Here is a 23,433-nt window from a genome sequence, read left to right on the forward strand (position 1 = left end):
CCCCAGCTCCTGATCCCAGCTCCTGATCCCCAGCAGCTCCTGATCCCCAGCAGCTCCTGATCCCCAGCAGCTCCTGATCCCAGCAGCTCCTGATCCCAGCAGCTCCTGATCCCCAGCAGCTCCTGATCCCCAGCTCCTGATCCCAGCTCCTGATCCCCAGCTCCTGATCCCCAGCTCCCTGATCCCCAGCAGCTCCTGATCCCAGCTCCCTGATCCCCAGCAGCTCCTGATCCCAGCTCCCTGATCCCCAGCAGCTCCTGATCCCAGCTCCCTGATCCCCAGCAGCTCCTGATCCCCAGCAGCTCCTGATCCCCAGCTCCTGATCCCAGCTCCTGATCCCAGCAGCTCCTGATCCCAGCTCCCTGATCCCCAGCAGCTCCTGATCCCAGCTCCCTGATCCCCAGCAGCTCCTGATCCCAGCAGCTCCTGATCCCCAGCTCCTGATCCCAGCTCCTGATCCCCAGCAGCTCCTGATCCCAGTTCCTGATCCCCAGTCCCTGATCCCCAGCAGCTCCTGATCCCCAGCAGCTCCTGATCCCCAGCAGCTCCTGATCCCAGTTCCTGATCCCCAGTCCCTGATCCCAGCAGCTCCTGATCCCCAGCAGCTCCTGATCCCAGTTCCTGATCCCCAGTCCCTGATCCCCAGCAGCTCCTGATCCCCAGCAGCTCCTGATCCCCAGCAGCTCCTGATCCCAGTTCCTGATCCCCAGCAGCTCCTGATCCCCAGCAGCTCCTGATCCCAGCAGCTCCTGATCCCCAGCAGCTCCTGATCCCCAGCTCCTGATCCCCAGCTCCTGATCCCAGCAGCTCCTGATCCCAGCTCCCTGATCCCCAGCTCCTGATCCCAGCAGCTCCTGATCCCAGCAGCTCCTGATCCCCAGCAGCTCCTGATCCCAGCAGCTCCTGATCCCCAGCAGCTCCTGATCCCCAGCAGCTCCTGATCCCCAGCTCCTGATCCCAGCTCCTGATCCCAGCTCCTGATCCCAGCAGCTCCTGATCCCCAGCTCCTGATCCCAGCTCCTGATCCCAGCTCCTGATCCCCAGCAGCTCCTGATCCCAGCTCCTGATCCCAGCAGCTCCTGATCCCCAGCAGCTCCTGATCCCCAGCAGCTCCTGATCCCAGCTCCTGATCCCCAGCAGCTCCTGATCCCCAGCAGCTCCTGATCCCCAGCAGCTCCTGATCCCCAGCAGCTCCTGATCCCCAGCAGCTCCTGATCCCCAGCTCCTGATCCCCAGCAGCTCCTGATCCCCAGCAGCTCCTGATCCCCAGCTCCTGATCCCCAGCTCCTGATCCCCAGCAGCTCCTGATCCCAGCTCCTGATCCCCAGCAGCTCCTGATCCCCAGCAGCTCCTGATCCCCAGCAGCTCCTGATCCCCAGCAGCTCCTGATCCCCAGCTCCTGATCCCCAGCAGCTCCTGATCCCCAGCTCCTGATCCCCAGCTCCTGATCCCCAGCTCCTGATCCCAGCTCCTGATCCCAGCAGCTCCTGATCCCCAGCTCCTGATCCCAGCTCCTGATCCCAGCTCCTGATCCCAGCAGCTCCTGATCCCAGCTCCCTGATCCCCAGCTCCTGATCCCCAGCAGCTCCTGATCCCAGCAGCTCCTGATCCCCAGCAGCTCCTGATCCCAGCAGCTCCTGATCCCCAGCAGCTCCTGATCCCCAGCAGCTCCTGATCCCCAGCTCCTGATCCCAGCTCCTGATCCCAGCTCCTGATCCCAGCAGCTCCTGATCCCCAGCTCCTGATCCCAGCTCCTGATCCCAGCTCCTGATCCCCAGCAGCTCCTGATCCCAGCTCCTGATCCCAGCAGCTCCTGATCCCCATCTCCTGATCCCCAGGACCAGGGTCCCACAGGATCCCCAGATCCCCATTCTCAGCCCCTCTCCCCACCCAGCTCTCTGAACCTGGCTGTCTCTTTCCTGTGGTTGTTAGGAGCAGCTGAAGGACAGGGCTGACAGCACAGAGCAGGAGGAGCTGCCTGTTCTGGGCCTTCCCGACAGAACAGGCACTGCTTCATCCTCTCAGGGCTTTTCCCTTGGTTCCCTGCAATCCCTTCTCCTTCCAAGGGGTGACCTTCCATTGTCAGTGGGATCCCAGAGCCCTCTGAGCAGGTGCTGGAGCACTCCTGGCACGGGGCTGCACCAACAAAAGGCATTTAAATGTTCTATCTTCTATTGCTTTTCCTGCACGGCTGCACTGTGTGGCTCCAGTGCACCTTTGGAGCAGATTTTAGGAAGCCAAAGCTCCCGATCCCTTCTGCAGCCACGCCTGTGCTCACTCAGGGTTCCAGGCACAGACAGCTCCTGCAGCACACCCTCTTTCTCCTTCTATTCACAAGCAGAGCTTTCCTGCATCTCTCAAAGTCATCTTACACCATTCTTGTAATTTAATTTAGTGTTCCCAAGGAGAGTCTTAATTTTTTGTATATTACTGGAGTTTAACTGCCATAATAAAGGACAATTTTGAGGTGATAAAACACACCAGGAATGTCATTAAATATGCAGCAAAGGTCTGACACAATGGAATTAAGCATTAATGAATAACATACTAGAAATATTAGTCTTCCATATTAGTTTAGGTGTTCTGTTGTTGGGTTATGATGAGGGTTAATGGGAAAAAATGAAACAATAAACAAAATTAGTGAAAATGAAATTTCCAAGTGATTCAGTAGCTTCTTCATGTGTAGAAAGTTTCTAAGTTAAAGCTGTTGGGTATCCACAGGGATCCTTTTCCTTGGATAAATTGTTGTCATTCCATGTGTTAATGTAATTTTATTATTGGTGCACTTTCCGTTTTTACAATTGAATTACCATAGTATGGAAATGGAATTTAAACCCGAGCCCATCTGCAGATCAGGCCCTTGTAAACTTCTTTTAGTGCCACAAGCGAGGACTTTGCAGCTCTTGGCAAGGCCAGGGTGAGCATTCCTGGGAGCAGGGTATCAGTTGTTCTAGGGAGGAGCCAGCAGCCAGCCCAGAGCCTCCCCAGCGCTGTGGTTTGGGGCACCAGGGCCAGCTGGCGCTTCTGGACCTCTCTGCCAGCCGTGGCTGAGCTGAAGCTCTTTTCTGGAGGGCCCTGCACATCCTGTGCTGGTTTGGCCTCTCCATGTATTCCCCTGCAGGGTGATGTGCCCTTTCCCAGAGCTGTGGGTGGCAGCAGGATGAGCCAGCCCCACCAGCTCCCTCTGAACCTGCCTAGCTCTGCTTTCACCGGGGGGCAGAATAAATCAGTTTATTTCCCTTTCTGGGCTGGCAGGAGCTTTGCTGTCCCTCAGCTCATTTCCACAGACTGGAATTCCTTTGGGGTGCAAGGGGCAGACCCCTGGGCTCTGCAGCCCTTCCTCACCCCTGGGATAAACCCCTGGGATCTGTGGAGGGCTCGGGGCAGCCCCTGGGAGCTCCCACGCTGCTGGCACCTTGTGGGACAGGGAATATTGCACACCCAGCCAGGACCTCTTTGTTCACTTGTTTTATGGTGGATTTGCAGGTTGGGAATGGACTGGAAGTGTTGCTACACTCAGATCTCTTCCTGAAGCTCTGAGTGTTTCTCGTGAGGCTGGAGCATGGGTCCATGCTGGTTTTTGGTCAAACCTAAAGCAAAGCCTGGCCTGACCCCCTCCCTGGAGGTGGCAGCTGTGGCAGAGCCCCGTGTGAGTCTGGATGATTCCTGTGAGGGTTTGGTGGGTTTGTGTCAGTTGTTTGAACAGCTCTGACCCTGCTGAGTGTTTGGGGCAGCCCCAGCTGCATTTCAGGGCTGTAAAATGACCTTTTGTCGTTCTGGCTCTTGGGGATGTGATTTGCTGTATCAGGGAGCTCTCCTCAATTGTGCTGTCCAGGTTTTCACGTGGGGAGGATCCTGACTTCTCCAAACTCCGTTTTCAGCGTTGCTGCCACTGGTTTGTCTGCAGAATACAGGAGGTTTCCAAGTCAAATTCATTGCAGCTCCTGCATTGTATGTGCAGGGAATGGCAGGGAATGGCAGAGCCAGCAGTGGGATAGAAACGTACAATGAAATGGAAAAACCTCCTGTGTGCCCTTGAGGTTTATTTCATTTCTTCCCTGGTTAATTCCCCTTATTTGCTCCCCCAGACTCCAGTTAAAGAGTTTCACTGATTTATTTCCCCTTGAGTGGTGGGGTCCTGCCTGCTGGGGCATGGTGGGGCCACAGCAGCTCCCTGGCAGGGCCTCTGAGGGATCAGAGCTCTCCTGCGCTTGGAGACTTTGAGTTTTTATTGGTTTTCATTTTTATTGTTTGCTTCACAAAGTCTTGGTACCACCTGTACTTCGCTGAGCTTTTCTCACCCCTCCCCACGCCCCATGGCTCAGATCTCCATGCTGGGGTGTTCGCTGTGCACTGAGGGAGCTCCTGGAGCTGCTGCAGTGAGGAGGAGCTGAGCTCTGCCAGGGGCTTTGTGTTGTTCCCAGAACTCTGATAAACACCCAGGAGGCAGCTCCTGGCAGCTGCTGATGTTAAAGGAACGTATTAATCAAATTAATTGAGAGTTCCTTTTAATAATCATCAGCACCAACATAACTTTGTGACGTGGTGTTTTCAGTGTTGCCAAAAGTGATTCCCCCCAAAAGGATCTCTGCAGATAAATCAGCTGATAAAGTGTTAAATTGTCTCTTTTGCTACCTGATAATCCAATTAAGTGGTGATAAGGAAAACAGCTCCTGGAGAATTTCCGGGAAGCAGAATAAAGCAGTCAGTGTTGTAGGAGCAGCCAGGCACGGGTATCCATGGCTACTGAGCAGCCGGGCACTGCCAGCCCTGGCATCCCCAGGGTGCTGGTACCTGCAGAGAGCCTGCAAAGAGCCTGCCCGGGCTCTGCCTGCCAGGGCACGGCCCAGGGACAGCCTGGCATGGCTCAGGGCACGGCTCAGGGATGGCAGGAGCAGGCTGGCATGGCTCAGGGATGGCAGGAGCAGCCTGGCATGGCTCAGGGAACAGTTCAGGAATGGCAGGAGCAGCCTGGCATGGCTCAGGGCACGGCTCAGGGATGGCAGGAACAGGCTGGCATGGCTCAGGGATGGCAGGGCATGGCTCAGGGCATGGCTCAGGGATGGCAGGAGCAGCCAGGGCACGGCTCAGGGCACAGCTCAGGGAGCTGGACGGGCTCTGGACGTGTCAGAGCAGCCCCTGCTCAGCCCTGGGCTGCCTCTGGCTCCCAGGCTCCCCTCCCCTGCCAGGCACTTCGTGCTGCCTGGAGCATTTGTCACTTCTCCAGGCCACCAGGGGTGATGAATTACTGCAGGAGTCCTGTGACAAGATCCTGAATTTGCAGCTTTCATGTTTTTACCACCTAATTCCCTCGGAGGTTTTTCCCTCAGAAGTGCTGTGAATTAACCTGACACTTTCAATAACTGTGCACACGTTTCCTGTTGTGGTGGAACGTGGGATGAGGATGTGAAAGCTGAACTTACTCCACTGTGCCTTTTGGGCACCAGACACCCAATTCCCCGTGCCCTCTGCTTGCCCAGGGTGACAAAGGGCACGCTGGTATTTGCCACTCATCCCTGATTCCTCCCTGCATTTATCCTGAGCTCTGGGCAGAGGTGGTGCCAAGGCTCCAGGGCACCGTGGCATCTGCTGCTTTTGGGAAAGCTCTCCCCTGCCTGTGGGATCCCTGCCAAGTGGGACATTCTGGGAGAGCTGGAGAGCACTGCTCGTGGCCTTGGGTTCACTCTGTCTAATTTGACTGGGGAAAGTAGAAAGAGCATGTAAAACTGTTCAGATTCCTGAGCTCGCTGGCAGTGAGACTTTCAATCTTCATTTAAAATGAACTTTATTTCTGAAAGTCAGTAGTGTTTGCTTTTAAAGGGGAAAAAAAAAAGTTGCAGAAAGTCCAGGTTGTGATAATTGCGAAACAAAATGAAATGTTTTATGTGAGTCAGAGAAAAACTTGGGGGTTATTGTTCTCCTTTATTCTCTTCCTGTTCACGGTTTCATTTCTCCCCACTGAAGCCATGGGTTTGTTCCAGTGAGCCTTTGGAGCAGCCGGCCCTGCAGAGCTCCTCTGCCTTCAGGCAGCTGCAGCTCAGCTTCTCTGTCAGAAATCAGGGAGAGCGAGGCTGCCCTGCTCTGTGAGGGGCTCAGGGCTGGCCACAGGAGCTGCATTTCACCATTTCCAAGCAGGAGTTTGGTTTTCCCAGCTGTCCCGTGCTTCTCTGGGGGTTGGTTTGCCCTGGGAGGAGGAGGATGCTCCGGGGCTTGAGCCTCCTCCTCCTCCTCCAGGCCCTTCACCCTCCAGCACCTTCTCCAGTGCTTCAATTACCAGGACTTTTAAATCTGGGGTTTAAAGCCTATCTGTGAATCTCTCCCTTGTCCTGCTGCCTTTTAATTAACTCATCCCCACTGCTGGTTTTTATTAAGAGCTCTGATACGTTATTAATTAACGCACTGTGCACTATGGTGAGCAGGTTGGTATCAAAGATGCTGTAAAAGATGAAAGTGATTACTACTGAGAAACAAAATAATTAAGGCAAAAGTTGTGTTTTCATCTGCCAGCAACAACCAGAATGTCAGTGAAGATGGGTTTTTTTTAAATTCTTTTTTTTTCTAAAACAGACTAGCCAGCTGGAAGTGTGCTGGAAGTGGGTGGGCTTGGTCTGGCTGAAGGCACCTGTGCCTGTGCTGATGCTCTTTGCTGTGTTCTCTGGGTGTTTATGGGGAGTGCCTTTCACAGACTTTACCTCGAGGTTTCACAGTTTGTGTCTCTCCATCCTGTTTGGTGCTGGGCCCTTGAACAAACAGGGATTTTCTTGCCCAGTCTGGTTTTATCTCATCCTTGGCTGTTCCTGTTCCAGGTAACTCATTCCACTGGAGGCATTTCCTCCAGTAGCCCTCAAGATGCAAAATCAAAAAGAATCTCAGCCCTTCACTGAGACAAACCTGCCCAATACCCTTCAGTACCTGCTGCCTCTCAGCCCGTTGTTTTGGGGCTTTGTTCATCAGTTTAGGCTCATTCAGGTTGCTGTTGTTTCCTGGTTTAATTCCTCTCCTTTCCACCCTTCCCCTGCCCATTTCTTTGCTTGTTTTGCTGTTCTGCAGTGGGTTGGGCACAGCCTGGGTAGTCCCTGACTCTCCCAGCCCTGCAGGCAGTGCTGTCAGAGCAGGAATTGCATGGATCCCTCGGGGTCTGGCCATGGATGCTGGAAGGGCAGTGTCCTTGGGAGCCTTCCTCCCCTCCCAGCCCCCTTTGGGCCGTGCATTCCCCTGCCTGTGCTGGCTCTCTGGGGTTTCCTGCCCTCCCCTGAAGGTGCCTTTGTGCTCTGCTCCCTGGCACAGGTGGGCTCTGCATCGCCCAGTCCCTGAAGATCCCCCAGGACCGCAAGGACAAGAGCATCGACTTCGACAGGATCATCCGGCAGCTGCTGGAGACCCCCAACGCCAGGGCCATCGTCATCTTCGCCCACGACGAGGACATCAGGTGGGGCTGGGCCCTCCCGGGGCCCTGCTGGGGAGGGGGAGCCGGGGAAAGGCTGTGCTGGAGCCACGTGGGATGTGTGGAGCTGGGGATGGATGGGGGGAAGCACGGGCACTGCTGCTGCCTGGCTCAGGGGTGCCCACCTGTGCTGGAGAGTGGGGACCAGGCTCTGGGAGCTTTTCCTGGAGCTTCTCCACGCTCCTGTGGGGTGGCAGAGCTGACCTCTCCTCTCAGAGGAATTACGAACACGCCCCCCTCTCCAGGCTCGTTCGACTTGGTGTAATTCATTAGTTCAGTCCATTTTATGGCAAATGAAAGTTAATAGTGATAAAGTGACTTGGATGCTCAAGGTTAAACCACATGGAATGGGCTCGTAAAATAACACAAAGAATATTTTATATTTCATTATTCACTTGCGTATTCTGGATCCAGAATTTGAAATTAGCTTAAAATTGTGATGGAATCATCAGTTGCTGAGAGGCCTGGTCCCACAAAAGGAGAAAAAACAAATTAGAGAAAAGTTTCAGTAAAGCCAATGGAAAAACTCTAAGTTTTAGTGGAATCAATAATTCAGTCGTGGGATGTAGGGTGAATTTAAAGAGAAGTGCCTTTGGTGCTGCATGGGTCATGGGATGGTTTGGGCTGGGAAGGACCTTTGGAGATCATCCAGTCCCACCCTTCCCTGGCGCAGGCTGCCCAGAGCCCTGGTGACAGAGTGTCCCAGCCCTGCTGGGTCAGGAATGTGCTGCTCCTCCTCCCCACAGCCTCGGCCAGGCTGGAGGAGAGCTGTGAGCCCACGAGTGCAGCCCTGTGCCGGGGCCACCCCGTTCCCTGGAGAGCTCCAGGTGTCAGTGAATCCCCTTTGCAAACCGAGCTTTCCTCTCCACAGGCAGATCCTGGCGGCTGCCAAGAGGGCAGACCAGGTGGGACATTTCCTGTGGGTGGGCTCCGACACCTGGGGCTCCAAGGTGAGCCCGCTGCTGCAGCAGGAGGACGTGGCCGAGGGAGCCATCACCATCCTGCCCAAGAGAGCCACCATCGAGGGTAAGAGCCTGTCCCTGCTGTCCCTGCCTGTCCCTGCCCATCCCTCCTGTCCCTGCTGTCTCTGCCTGTCCCTGCCGTCCCTGCCTGTCCCTGCCTGTCCCTCCTGTCCCTGCCTGTCCCTTCCCATCCCTCCTGTCCCTGCCCATCCCTCCTGTCCCTGCTGTCCCTTCCCATCCCTCCTGTCCCTGCCCATCCCTCCTGTCCCTGCTGTCCCTTCCTGTCCCTGCTGTCCCTCCCGGGCTCGGGTGACCTGTGGCACACACGCTGTCAGCACCTGGAACACGGCCCCTGACGTCTCCCCGAATTCTCAGCTGGGAACTCGAGGCTGTTTCCCAGCTGAGGAGCTGCCAGCAGCTGCTTGTCACAGCCCTGGTCTCAGAGCGTGGGGGGTGTGACAGGGCTCTGTCCCCGGGAGGAAAACCCAAAACCTCCCGGGTGCGCACAGTGCCTCTCGGGCAGTGCGGGTCTCCTCTCTGAAACAGGGCAGAAGTTTTCTACTGAAGGACTAAAACTTCCTTTTTCCGTCAGTGGTTTCCATTTAAACTCAGCTTTATTTCAGATCAAGCCCTATACGTGTCCATATTGCTTGTGTGCTTCAGAAATACCCACACCTGTGCAGATGTGTGCATGGCAAATTCAGGGAAGCTTGTTTTGCTGAACCCCATTCTTCCTCAGCTTGCCTTTGTTGTCTGATCTCACCCCAGTTTGTTGATCCTGTTGTGGGTAAAGATGCTTCAGCATCCCCGTGGCTTCCTCTGAGCACCAGCGAGGTTGGTCAGACTCTGTGCTCTCTGGGACAGGGAGGAAAAGTTGTTTCCAGGGGAGGCACTGAGCAGAGAAACCCAACTCCTGTGCTGGCCCAGTCCTCGAACACGCTGCCCACTTTAAAATGGGTTCTGCTCTCTTCACTCCCTGGAAAACCAAATATTTGCATTTTTCCTGTGCCTGCACTCCCTGCTCATCAGTTATTCCTCTCAGGTAGATCATCTGCTTCATTCTTTTACATTTCTAGCCCCCCGAGGCACTCTTGGATGTTATTTCTCCGTAAATACAGAAAGTTGACAGACAATGAAGTGGTTTGTTTCTGAAAAGCAGGATATTTTAATAAGCTTTTCACACTGTCTGTATTCATCCCTGAGGGTTTCTGACACAGAAACAAAAATTCTGTCAACAGTACACAGAAACAAAAACTTCCCGCGTTTGTTTGTTTTAAAATATTTTCCTTTTATGTTCCACATTAAACCCCTCACGGGAGGCACGAGGGGGTTTTGGATGCAGTGAGTGAGGATGGCAGAGTGGGAGACTTCAGGTGTAGAAAGTCAGTTAAGGTAGAGGTATAAATATCAGTATATTTGGTGTATCTGCAAAACAAATGTGTTCATTGAGCCTGCAAGTCTCTCCTCGTTCAGTGGAGAAGTGCCTGGCGTAGCCTGGGTGCCTTTTGCACTCGTGGCCACGCGGGCTGGGGGATTCCTGTGGTGCCTGAATCACATTTTGCCTGCAAATCCCTGTGCCTGAGGTGTCCTCCAGGAGCAGACACACGTTTGGGGTCTGTGTGCTCCTTCCAGGGGAGGAAGGGTCTCGGGCGGGGGGAGCTGTGCGGGGCAGGGTGAGGGTCCCTGAGCAGAGCAGAGGGCTCTGCTGCTCCCTGGCCCCTCCAGGGGCTCAGGCTGGCTCCTGCCCTTCCCAGCCCCGTCCAGCTGTCCCCAGATGCCACCTGGATGTGCCCCCTGCTCCTGCTGGCACGGGCTGGGGGGTTCAGGGAGCAGGGCTCATCCCAGGCTGCTGGAGCAGTTCAGCTCCCACATTCCCTTCCAGGCTGATCCCGTTTCTGTCCCTTGCCCCAGGAGAGCAGGCAGTGGATGGGTCAGGAGCCCAGGCTTTGGTGTTTGCATGCCCAGGGAGGCCCTGAGCCCTCTGGATTGCTGCCTCCCTCCTGCCCAGGCTGTGGAGGTTGTTCTGGTTTCCTTCCTGTCCTTTGAATTGTTGAATTCTGTTGTTTGGCCACGAGGCCCAGAGAAAGGAATTGGACATTGTAATGTCATTCTTTTGTTATCCAGAAATGAACATCTAAAGTTCAGCAATGCACTGCTTTTGGTGAGGGCACAGAATAAAAAATAAAGCACCTTCAGGTGCTTTATTTCCCTTCCTGCAGGTTTTCCCTTCAGGCTGCAGGAGCAGGCTGAGCTCAGAGCCCTGAGCAGAGCCCAGCTCCTTCCCCTGCAGCACCCAGGGCAGGGCACAGCTCAATTCCCTCTGCATCCCCCGAGAGCTCTGTGTTAGTCATGAACTCTGTGTTGGAGTCAGAATGAGGGGCTTGCCCTTGTTTTACTCCTCAAAAGCATCTCTTCTTTTTTCCCCTTTCCTTTTATCGCTGTCTACAGTGGTATTTGGGATATGTTGGAAGGAGGTTCCTAAGAAACCTTGCTGGAAAGAAAAAAAGGCATTTTTCAAATTATTCTTCATTCCCAGTAGTGACTTCAGTTCAAAGTGCAGGTGTGAGGTGCAGGTGTGCTGGGGTTTGACAGCTTTGCACACAGGTACCAGCTGATGTTCCTTTCCCTGGCAGTGGGGATATCCCAGCAGCCTGTGACTCCTGGGGGGGTCTCAAGTGTTTGGCTTTTTGTAGGATCAGGCCCCAGATCCACGGTTATTTGTCTTGGTACTTGATGCCACTCTTGGGACAGAATTTCCTTTGCCACAGTCCCATGGGGGGATTTAGGAAATCATTAGATGAACTGAATTCATTCATCTTAAGTCAGTCTTAATATAGCCTGATTGTGTTTGATGTAATTATGCTGAAAGGATGAGGTTGCATTTTATTTGCATAATTGGAGTAGACAGTGAGCCAGAGAAGTGCACACGAAAGAGGAATCACTCCTTGGCAAGGTGGGAACACAGTGCCAGCCCAGCCAGGTAAGGGAGCGAGAGGCTTGGAGAGGCTGGGGCTGAAACACAGCCCTGTGTCCCCAGCAGATCCAGATCCATGGCTCCCCAAACACAGCCCTGTGTCCCCAGCAGATCCTGATCCAAGGGCTCCCCAAACACAGCCCTGTGTCCCCAGCAGATCCAGATCCATGGCTCCCCAAACACAGCCCTGTGTCCCCAGCAGATCCATGGCTCCCCAAACACAGCCCTGTGTCCCCAGCAGATCCAGATCCATGGCTCCCCAAACACAGCCCTGTGTCCCCAGCAGATCCAGATCCATGGGCTCCCCAAACACAGCCCTGTGTCCCCAGCAGATCCATGGCTCCCCAAACACAGCCCTGTGTCCCCAGCAGATCCAAGGGCTCCCCAAACACAGCCCTGTGTCCCCAGCAGATCCAGATCCAAGGGCTCCCCAAACACAGCCCTGTGTCCCCAGCAGACCCAAGGGCTCCCCAAACACAGCCCTGTGTCCCCAGCAGATCCAGATCCAAGGGCTCCCCAAACACAGCCCTGTGTCCCCAGCAGATCCAGATCCATGGCTCCCCAAACACAGCCCTGTGTCCCCAGCAGATCCAGATCCATGGGCTCCCCAAACACAGCCCTGTGTCCCCAGCAGATCCATGGCTCCCCAAACACAGCCCTGTGTCCCCAGCAGATCCAAGGGCTCCCCAAACACAGCCCTGTGTCCCCAGCAGATCCAGATCCAAGGGCTCCCCAAACACAGCCCTGTGTCCCCAGCAGACCCAAGGGCTCCCCAAACACAGCCCTGTGTCCCCAGCAGATCCAGATCCAAGGGCTCCCCAAACACAGCCCTGTGTCCCCAGCAGATCCAGATCCATGGCTCCCCAAACACAGCCCTGTGTCCCCAGCAGATCCAGATCCAAGGGCTCCCCAAACACAGCCCTGTGTCCCCAGCAGATCCAGATCCAAGGGCTCCCCAAACACAGCCCTGTGTCCCCAGCAGATCCAGATCCATGGGCTCCCCAAACACAGCCCTGTGTCCCCAGCAGATCCATGGCTCCCCAAACACAGCCCTGTGTCCCCAGCAGATCCAAGGGCTCCCCAAACACAGCCCTGTGTCCCCAGCAGATCCAGATCCATGGCTCCCCAAACACAGCCCTGTGTCCCCAGCAGACCCAAGGGCTCCCCAAACACAGCCCTGTGTCCCCAGCAGATCCAAGGGCTCCCCAAACACAGCCCTGTGTCCCCAGCAGATCCATGGCTCCCCAAACACAGCCCTGTGTCCCCAGCAGATCCAAGGGAGCTGCCAAGGACACCCTGCTCCGAGCAGTGCAGGACAGGGCCTGGCAGCAGAGCTGTGTTTCCATGCCATGGCACTGTCCATGGGTAGGGAATGCCCTTGTTTGTGCTGGCACAGCCCTGGTGGAGCCTCATTCTCTCAGCTCTTGCACCTTCCCAAGGCAGTTCTGCTGGAGCTGCTGGGAAGGAAGCGACCCAGGGGCCTCAGACTGATCATTGCTGCTGGAAGGAGGATGGTGTCATTGCTTGTCAATAATGATGAGGCCTAATTAGAGCCCGTCTTGTGCTGCCACAGTGCTCCTAGCGCCTGCATGGCTCAGGTACAGCCCCAGCTCCTCTGTGGCTGGGCAGGGGGTGACCCTGGGCTGGTCCCCACAGTGCCACCTCCCCGAGCTCCCTGCAGGCTTCCACTGCTGATTCCCTCTCCAGGTTCTTCCCTCTGGGTGCCCACAGTGCCCACCTGTGCCCAGCAGCCCTCAGCCCCTTGGCAAGTCAGAGGATTGAGTCCAGATGTGAAGCAGAAATCCTTCTCCTGCTTTGCACCTTTGGTTTTCTGCTTCTCTGTTGAATTACTGCTTCCCAGAGCATGAATTTCCAAAGCAGAATATTCCAGATCTAATGGGATCAGTCGGTTTTTCGGGGGCTTGGGGCAGGTTTATTGTCCCAAAGCCACGAGGAGGTGAAGCCACCAGAGCTGGGACTGCTCTGCTGCCATGGGGGGCCTGGCCCAGAGCTTTGGGCTCTGTCACAGCAGCTTGCAGTGGCACACCCTGCTTCAGGAGTTTTTGGTGACACAGCCTGCTTCAGGTGTTTGTCTTTCCCCCTCCTGGCAAGGCTGGCATGGGCACCTCACTCCCCAGGCCCAAGTACAAATGATTTAGTCCAACGCTGCAGTGATTTAATTTTGTGGAATCAAATTGGTTTGCTTTACCTAAAAAACCTGAAATCCAAACCACACCTGAACTGTCTTTGACCTCCTTGGAATTTCAGTGGTATTTTTAGTTGTGGCACTTATTTGAAATGCTGATGTGTCAGTCCCAAAGAGGGAATACTTGTCTCGAGTATTGCCACTTGAAATTTTGGGAAGCCACACAGATGTTCATCTCCTCATTATGGAAATAATGTATTTGGTTAATGTGTTGGTATGAAAAGAGGGGAATACAAATTATCTTGCAAGTCGAGATCCATTTAAAAGTTTCCTTTGGTTCAGGCAGCCCCAGGATCTCCCCAGCACCTTGGCACGGCCAGGCCTGGTGGCTGTGCCAGGGCAGCTCGGGCTCAGCCTCCCTCAGCAGCTGCTGGCTGCTGATCCTCCTGGAGATCCACGGCTGCTGCTGTGGGACACGAAACAACACGGCACACACACAGCTTTCCCAGGGTAAAAATGGGAACTTGAATTCTGACTCTAACGTTTATAGATTTCCAAAGGTCACGGTGGATTGGAGGGTGCCAGTGCCACCTCTCCAATGACACTGCACACACCAACAGTCTATTACATTTATTCTCCTCTATGAAAGAATGCAACACAAGTTATTCTGTGCAGGGCCTTGGGGTGCTCTGGGTGTTCTGTGCAGGGCCCTGGGGTGCTCTGGGTGCTCTGTGCAGGGCCCTGGGGTGCTCTGGGTGCTCTGTGCAGGGTCCCTGGGGTGCTGGGGTGTTCTGTGCAGGGCCTTGGGGTGCTCTGGGTGTTCTGTGCAGGGCCCTTGGGGTGCTCTGGGTGTTCTGTGCAGGGCCTTGGGGTGCTCTGGGTGTTCTGTGCAGGGCCCTTGGGGTGCTCTGGGTGTTCTGTGCAGGGCCTTGGGGTGCTCTGGGTGCTCTGTGCAGGGCCTTGGGGTGCTCTGGGTGTTCTGTGCAGGTCCTTGGGGTGCTCTGGGTGCTCTGTGCAGGTCCTTGGGGTGCTCTGGGTGTTCTGTGCAGGGCCCTGGGGTGCTCTGGGTGCTCTGTGCAGGTCCTTGGGGTGCTCTGGGTGTTCTGTGCAGGGCCCTGGGGTGCTCTGGGTGTTCTGTGCAGGGCCTTGGGGTGCTCTGGGTGTTCTGTGCAGGGCCCTTGGGGTGCTCTGGGTGTTCTGTGCAGGGCCTTGGGGTGCTCTGGGTGCTCTGTGCAGGGCCTTGGGGTGCTCTGGGTGTTCTGTGCAGGTCCTTGGGGTGCTCTGGGTGCTCTGTGCAGGTCCTTGGGGTGCTCTGGGTGTTCTGTGCAGGGCCCTGGGGTGCTCTGGGTGCTCTGTGCAGGTCCTTGGGGTGCTCTGGGTGTTCTGTGCAGGGCCCTGGGGTGCTCTGGGTGTTCTGTGCAGGTCCTTGGGGTGCTCTGGGTGTTCTGTGCAGGGCCCTGGGGTGCTCTGGGTGCTCTGTGCAGTTCCTTGGGGTGCTCTGGGTGTTCTGTGCAGGTCCTTGGGGTGCTCTGGGTGTTCTGTGCAGGGCCCTGGGGTGCTCTGGGTGTTCTGTGCAGGGCCCTGGGGTGCTCTGGGTGCTCTGTGCAGGTCCTTGGGGTGCTCTGGGTGTTCTGTGCAGGTCCTTGGGGTGCTCTGGGTGCTCTGTGCAGACCCTTGGGGTGCTCTGGGTGTTCTGTGCAGGTCCTTGGGGTGCTCTGGGTGCTCTGTGCAGGTCCTTGGGGTGCTCTGGGTGCTCTGTGCAGGTCCTTGGGGTGCTCTGGGTGCTCTGTGCAGGTCCTTGGGGTGCTCTGGGTGTTCTGTGCAGGGCCCTGGGGTGCTCTGGGTGTTCTGTGCAGGTCCTTGGGGTGCTCTGGGTGTTCTGTGCAGGGCCCTGGGGTGCTCTGGGTGCTCTGTGCAGTTCCTTGGGGTGCTCTGGGTGTTCTGTGCAGGTCCTTGGGGTGCTCTGGGTGTTCTGTGCAGGGCCCTGGGGTGCTCTGGGTGTTCTGTGCAGGGCCCTGGGGTGCTCTGGGTGTTCTGTGCAGTTCCTTGGGGTACTCTGGGTGTTCTGTGCAGGGCTCTGGCGTGCTCTGGGTGCTCTGTGCAGGTCCTTGGGGTGCTCTGGGTGTTCTGTGCAGGGCCCTGGGGTGCTGGGGGTGTTCTGTGCAGGTCCTTGGGGTGCTGTGGGTGTTCTGTGCAGGTCCTTGGGGTGCTGGGGTGTTCTGTGCAGGTCCTTGGGGTGCTCTGGGTGTTCTGTGCAGGTCCTTGGGGTGCTGGGGTGTTCTGTGCAGGGCCCTGGGGTGCTCTGGGTGTTCTGTGCAGGTCCTTGGGGTGCTCTGGGTGTTCTGTGCAGGTCCTTGGGGTGCTGGGGTGTTCTGTGCAGGGCCCTGGGGTGCTCTGGGTGTTCTGTGCAGGGCCTTGGGGTGCTCTGGGTGTTCTGTGCAGGGCCCTGGGGTGCTCTGGGTGTTCTGTGCAGGTCCTTGGGGTGCTCTGGGTGTTCTGTGCAGGTCCTTGGGGTGCTGGGGTGTTCTGTGCAGGGCTCTGGGGTGCTCTGGGTGTTCTGTGCAGGGTCCTTGGGGTGCTCTGGGTGTTCTGTGCAGGTCCTTGGGGTGCTCTGGGTGTTCTGTGCAGGATCTTGGGGTGCTCTGGGTGTTCTGTGCAGGGTCCCTGGGGTGCTCTGGGTGCTCTGTGCAGGTCCTTGGGGTGCTCTGGGTGTTCTGTGCAGGTCCTTGGGGTGCTCTGGGTGCTCTGTGCAGGTCCTTGGGGTGCTCTGGGTGTTCTGTGCAGGAGCACTCTGCACTTGCTGCTGTTGACATGGAAACACTGCAGCGAGGCACAGGGACAGGCACAGGGACAGGGACAGGGACAGGAGGAATCCAGCTCTGGGTGGGAATGGCTCAGTGCAGCCCCTTGCATTTTCCTTCTATTATAACTGTTTGTTATAATTTCAACTCTGAATGGCTCAGTGCAGCCAGGCTGGATGAGAAGCCCCTTGCATTTTCGTTTTATTACAATCCTTTATTACAGTTTTAACCTGTTGAGTGTCTCCAGGAGTTGCTGCAGTCTCTGCATCCCAGCAGAGAGGGATTTCTGTATTTTCACCCTGATTTAAATTATGCAGTGAGTGACTGGAGTTTAACAGCTTTTAAAGAGAGGCTCGAGTGTTTTGTCAGTGGCTGCTGAGCAGGGGGAAAAGCACTCTCATGTTCTGCGTTTTGACCTCCTGCATGCCAGCTTTTGCTGCTCTGCATTATTAAAATGGAACAGGCCATCTGTGGAGCAGCTTCTGGTAAAAGACTGGGAAGCTGCAACTTGGGAAACTGGTGGGAAGAAACATCCAGTGGCTTGGGAGGGATCCTAAATCCCACCCAGTGCCACCCTGGCATGGCAGGGACACCTCCCACTGTGCCAGGTGCTCCAGCCCCAGTGCCCAGCCTGCCTTGGCACTGCCAGGGATCCAGGGCAGCCCCAGCTGCTCTGTTATTTGCTAAACAGCTTTCAGCTCATTTTCAGCTGTGAGGAAAAGGATTTTTTCGCGGATAAAGGTCCTGGCAAAACAAATTGCCCATTTCCAGTAAGTGGGCAGCAGGAAAGGGAGCATTCCTGGCAGGATTCTGCGGCAGGAGGTGTTGCTAGAGCTGCCTGGCGTGGCTGTGGTGCCCCTGGATGCAGCAGGCAGCCCCTGCTCTGGGCTGGGCAGTGACTGTCCCTTGGCTGGCACTCTGCTCCCTGCAGCTCCCAGGAGCTGTTCATTCCTGATGTTCCCAGGAACTGTTCATTCCTGCATTTCCCAGGAACTGTTCATTCCTGCAGTTCTCATTCATTGTTCATTCCTGCAGCTCCCAGCAGCTGTTCATTCATTGTTCATCCCTGCAGTTCTCATTCATTGTTCATTCCTGCAGCTCCCAGGAACTGTTCATTCATGGTTCATTCCTGCAGCTCCCAGGAACTGTTCATTCCTGCAGTTCTCAGGAATTGTTCATTCCTGCAGTTCTCAGGAATTGTTCTTTCCTGCAGTTCCCAGGAACTGTTCATTCATGGTTCATTCCTGCAGTTCTCAGGAATTGTTCATTCCTACATTTCCCAGGAACTGTTCATTCATTGTTCATTCCTGCAGTTCTCATTCATTGTTCATTCCTGCAGCTCCCAGGAACTGTTCATTCCTGCAGTTCTCAGGAATTGTTCATTCCTGCATTTCCCAGGAGCTGTTCATTCCTTGTTCATTCCTGCAGTTCTCATTCATTGTTCATTCCTGCAGCTCCCAGGAACTGTTCATTCCTGCAGTTCCCAGGAATTGTTCATTCCTGCATTTCCCAGGAGCTGTTCATTCCTTGTTCATTCCTGCAGTTCTCATTCATTGTTCATTCCTGCAGCTCCCAGGAACTGTTCATTCCTGCAGTTCTCAGGAATTGTTCATTCCTACATTTCCCAGGAGCTGTTCATTCCTTGTTCATTCCTGCATTTCCCAGGAGCTGTTCATTCCTTGTTCGTTCCTGCAGCAGGAGCCCTTGCAGGGAGAGCTGGAGTGTTCAGCAGCGCTGTGCAACCAGCCCAGGTGATTTCACACCCGTGCCAGCCTGGGAGGTCCCCTGGGCTGGAAATGCAGGATCTGGGTGGTTTGGGGGCCTGGAGCTCTCCGAGCATGTGGCAGCTCTGGGTTTGGGTCTGTCCTCTGGGCTTGTGACCAGGAGGCTGCCCAGGAGCAGAGCCCAGCTGGGGCTGTGCCCAGGCTGTGCCAGGGCTGTGCCCAGCCCTGCTCAGAGGGGAGCCCCAGCTGAGCTGGGCCACTGGAAATGGACAAAGAGAGACAAAGCCAGGCCCTGTGCTGCACACGGGAGTGAGAGGTGCTGTGGGATGTGGAATAATGAATGAACCTTTCACTGTGAATGAACCTTTCCTGCCAGGGCTGCCCCACCCAGCCCTGGCTGAGGGTCCCCCTGCAGCTGTGTCATTTAAACCATGATAACGAGGACACTCAGCCAATGTCTACCTGTTTCCCCAAGAGAACAGCCCAAAATCCCAGCTCTGCCCTGAGTGGAATTCCCTCTGTGCGTGATTGATGTCATGGATATAAAAAGTCAAATGTGCCACCACCCAAAGACCCCTTTTTGCACAGTTATAATCAGCAATTATTGAAAAAGAAAACAGCTGCAAAGCACTTTCGTGGCATGGTGGAAGTTAATGAAATCATTTATTTTATGGCCTTTTTACCGAGCAAAAAGGTCAAAAAAATATCTGCAGACTGTCTTACCACCATTTCATAGTGTGTGGCTGGGCAGCAGCATAAAATCTGCAGAGAGACTTGCAGTCCTAAAATTGATGCTGTCATTCCCCACCTAATGCTTTTATCCCAGATTTAATGCCAGTAGATGAAACTGCTTTGGGTTAAATGCTAGGAAAATTGGAAAAGTGTTTGAGTAGCTGCTTTCAGCTCATTTGGCATCAATAATTATAGCAGGTGATGATTTACTGTGTGGGTAAATAACTGGCTGTCAGTGGTGTGGACATCCTTGGGACTAAACAGAAGAGTAAAAATATCACAAACTGGTCCCATCCCTGCTCCAGTGGAATTGGGTCAATATGCTGGCTTTGCTCTCACCTGGCTGACAAGGGGAGCACTCAAGGCACATGGCAAATGCACTGGGTCAGTCATTTTGTGGTTTAATTAGGCTTAATGATTTTCCTTATTAAATCAGCCCTGAGCCCCTGAAGTCCCTTGTGACACATGGAGGGGCTGGTTTGCACGTGTGCTGCTGCAGTGGCCACGCAGAGGTGACACAAGTCCCTCTGACCTCGTGCTGTGCTGGTGGCACCTGGGACTCAGGGCCAGCCCTGCTGCTCTTGCTGGGGGTGCTGGGAACTTCCCTTGCCCGCTGCTGGTGCCACTGGTGCCAGCCCAGCCCCAGATGCCAGGCTCCCTGTCCCTGCTGTGCCCCTGACCCTCCCGGTGGGATCACAGGGGGCAGAGGCAGGGGGCACTCCCAGCTCCCTCCTGGGGCTGTGGGCTGGGCTCAGCAGGGTTCATCTCCTGCCTGGCAGTGGAGAGGCTCTGTGAGCATTGCTGGTGCTGCTGTGCCTGTCCCTGATCCTGCCCAGGGTTTGGGATCCTGTCCCTTTCCCCCCTCCAGCTCCCCCTTTTCTTCCTCTCCCTCATCAAATGGAGTTTGTGTCCGTATTTATCCCGTGGTGGAAAACAAATGAACCCTTTAGGTAGTATCATCTTTCTATGTGTAAAAATAATGATTTAATCAAATCACAGTGATTTGAAGTAATAAGAGATTCATTGTAATTTGGAAAATCTCATAAAAGAGCTATTTATATCTCTTAGAGGTATTTGCTGAAAAAGTAATTTGCTAAAGTATGAAATATGGAGAATGTTGGGGAATCACTAAATCTTGTCACACCAGTGCAGTGCTTGGTCACGAGCAGGGGTGAGAAGTGATTTTTCCTGCTTCTGCATTGAAGCATCCAGCGTTTTTTGCTGGGTCATGGAATCCCCAGAGCCCAGCAGTGTCAGCTCAGCCCTGTGTGTGTGAGCTGGCTGCGTGTTTCCAGCTCAGAAAGGCCAAGCACAGGCCCAGGTGTGTGGTTGGAACGTTTGCCTTGCTCACCTGGGGGTTTATGGCTCAGGCTCATTCCAAAAAAGGGTCTGAAACGAGGGAAGTGTTTGAGATTTGCACTGGCACAGATGGACCTGCAGGACAGCCCTGTGGGGTAAAATAAGCCCTGGTGGTGTCCCAGGCCAGGCTGGACAGGGCTGGAGCAGCCTGGAACAGTGGGAGGTGTCCCTGCCATGGCAGGGTGGCACTGGGGGGGATTTAGGGTCCTAACAGCTCACACCACCCCACACTCCTGTTCCAGCCTGGGAAGGGCAGTGTCCATCCATCCATCCATCCATCCATCCATCCCACACTCCTGTTCCAGCCTGGGAAGGGCAGTGTCCATCCATCCATCCATCCATCCATCCATCCATCCATCCATCCATCCCACACTCCCGTTCCAGGCTGGGAGGGGGGCAGTGTCCATCCATCCCTCCATCCATCCCTCCATCCATCCCTCCATCCATCCCTCCATCCATCCATCCATCCCTCCATCCATCCATCCATCCATCATCCATCCATCCATCCATCCATCCATCCATCCATCCATCCATCATCCATTCATCCATCCATCCATCCATCCATCCATCATCCATCCATCATCCATCCATCCATCCATCATCCATCCATCCATCATCCATCCATCCATCCATCCATCCATCATCCATCCATCCATCCATCCATCCATCCATCCATCCATCCATCATCCATCCATCATCCATCCATCCATCCATCCATCCATCCATCCCACACTCCTGTTCCAGCCTGGGAAGGGCAGTGTCCATCCATCCATCATCCATCCATCCATCCATCATCCATCCATCCATCCATCCATCCATCCATCCATCCATCCATCATCCATCCATCCATCATCCATCCATCCATCCATCCATCCATCCATCCATCCATCCCACACTCCCGTTCCAGCCTGGGAAGGGCAGTGTCCATCCATCCATCCATCCATCCATCCATCCATCCATCCATCCATCCATCCATCCATCCCACACTCCCGTTCCAGCCTGGGAAGGGCAGTGTCCAGGGGTGCTCTGTAGGGCTCTCCAGGACCTTCCCCCAGGAGCAGCACTCCCAGGAGCTGCCCTGCAGGAGGGGTGTGCACAGGGCTGAGCAGGGACTGAGCTGGGCTTTGTCCAGCCCTGTCACCCACCCACTTGTCCCAGTCAATGGGAAAGAATGGTAACAAATGTTCCCTTTTTAATAGGGATCCATATTCCTGCCTGTGAATGCAGAGGGATCATTAAACCAATCAATGGGAATGTTATTATTTGTTATTAAATCTGTAAAGGTTCAGAGTAATTCATATGGAATTCTATTACAGTTTTATCAGGACTCATTGATTTTACATTATTAAGTTATAGAGCACTTTCCCCAGAGGTCAGTGAGCTTGGCACGTGGGAGGGTTTATTGGTGCTCTGTCCCAGCCACAGGGATGTTGTAGATCTCAGGGCTGGCTATCCCCTTTGAAATGCTCTTTTAATTAGGAGGGAAACCAAAATGCACAGCGTTACAGGGAAAAGTTTCGGTTGTGTGTCCCTAAAACCTGGCTTTTTTCTGAATATTTTCCTTGGGAAATTTAATCCTCTAAATGGTGAGCACAGAATTACAGAAGAGTTTGGGTAGAGAAATGGTACTGGCCCTTCCAGAGACTGCACAGAAATGTTCCTAAATCACTAATTAGTTACAACAGGCGTCCCGGGAGTTTTAAGCAATTATTTACTCAGTCTGTGGCAGGCCCGGGTGACGTCCCTGAGGACAAACAGAGCAGGGGAGATGGGGGCTCTGCCAGCCCAGGATCTCTCTTTCCTGCACTTGGATCCATTTCGTTCTGGGCAGGTTTCGTGTCAAGCTGCAGCCCCAGAGAAGGGCTGGGAAGTCGGTGGAGCTCACAGAGAGCCCCCAGGGACTCGCAGGGCTGCAGCCCAGCCCTGGGGGTTTCTCCCAGCCCTCTTTGTGCTTTTCTTGCATTTTCCCGTGGGCTGCTTGCAGTCCTGCAGGCTGGGGCTGAGCTCTGGGCTTGGCACCCTCCTGCTGCCTCTCCTGGGACGGGGACCCACTTCTGGTTTGATAAACTGCCTCGTTTGCTGGTGAGCTGAGCTGAAATGTGAATTAGCTGTCAGGCTGTTGCTGGGAGGCCTCGGTGCTGATGTTTTTGTGGGTCTTTGGAGATGGTGCGGGCTGTGCCTTCGGAGCTGGGGTGTGTGGAGAGCAGCAGGCAGCCTGGGCCAGGTTAGAGCTGGGTCACTGGCACACAGAGCAGGGAGAGCAGGGCCTGACCCCATTCCCAGCTCCTTTCCAGTTTGAAAACAGCTGCCTTGGTGCTATTTTTGTCCCTGGTGGAAGGGTTGTCGTGCTAATTTCACCGTGCCAGATGGTTTTCCTCAGCCTCTGCTCGGTCCTGGCTGTGCCAGTCTGCCTGGCTCTCCCCTACTGCAGGGCCAGGGAAGTTCCCCTTTCCATGGAAGGTGTTTCTGCAGCCCCTCCTGCCTGGGGATGGCAGTGGAAGCTGGCTGTGGATGGCCTTGGCAACAGCAGGGTTTGGGGTGCCAGGGCTGGGGAACAACAGCAGGGTTTGGGGTGCCAGGGCTGCAGGGTTTGGGGTGCCAGGGCTGGGGAACAACAGCAGGGTTTGGGGTGCCAGGGCTGGGGAACAACAGCAGGGTTTGGGGTGCCAGGACTGCAGGGTTTGGGGTGCCAGGGCTGGGGAACAACAGCAGGGTTTGGGGTGCCTGGGCTGCAGGGTTTGGGGTGCCAGGCTGTGGCAGGGCTGCAGGGTGAGCAGCATCGCCCGTTCCTGGCACTCCAGAGCACAAAGCTGCCCTGCTCTGTGCCAGGAGCTCGTGGCTGTGCCACTGCTCTGCCTGAGCGGGTGGGTGGGCACAGCTGCTGGCAGCTGCACAGGCAGAGGGGACACGAGAAGGACAGAAGGCTTGGTGTGAGCACACACGTGCAGTGCTGTGTCTGTGCTCTGCAGACCAGGAACGCCCGGAGGGCAGTGGGACAGGGGAGGGTGATGCTGTGGAAGGTGCTGCTGCTCCCCGGGGCTCTGGGTGCACAGGGCTGCTGTGGCACCTGCTGAGATGGACATGCCTCCCCTGGGAGTCTGGGCAGGAACAAAATCAGTGACGAGCTCAGCCCAATATCAGCTGCACCATGTCATTTATTTCACTCCTAACTGGTACCTCTCTAATCCAGGCTTTTCCCCTATAACTTCTTTCAGTATTGACCTGCTGTGCATTTGTCTTGCCCAGTTCTGTACCTGGCGGTTGGGGTCATTTTCCTGCAGGGTGCAGCTG

At 55.1% G+C, this 23,433-nt stretch overlaps 1 protein-coding gene across 6 annotated transcripts in view; it reads left to right on the top strand.

Annotated features, from left to right (window-relative positions):
- GRM7 (glutamate metabotropic receptor 7) overlaps window positions 1–23,433 on the top strand; it is a 194,176-nt gene that overhangs the window by 102,634 nt on the left and 68,109 nt on the right. For all 6 annotated transcript variants that reach the window (XM_064433162.1, XM_064433159.1, XM_064433160.1 and 3 more), the window contains 2 exons: window positions 7,288–7,429; window positions 8,316–8,470. In XM_064433162.1, coding sequence (XP_064289232.1) covers window positions 7,288–7,429; window positions 8,316–8,470 — 297 coding nt within the window. The remainder of the gene's footprint in view (window positions 1–7,287; window positions 7,430–8,315; window positions 8,471–23,433) is intronic.

The sequence above is a fragment of the Passer domesticus genome, chromosome 9, assembly GCF_036417665.1.
Source record: "Passer domesticus isolate bPasDom1 chromosome 9, bPasDom1.hap1, whole genome shotgun sequence".
NCBI lineage: Eukaryota > Metazoa > Chordata > Aves > Passeriformes > Passeridae > Passer > Passer domesticus.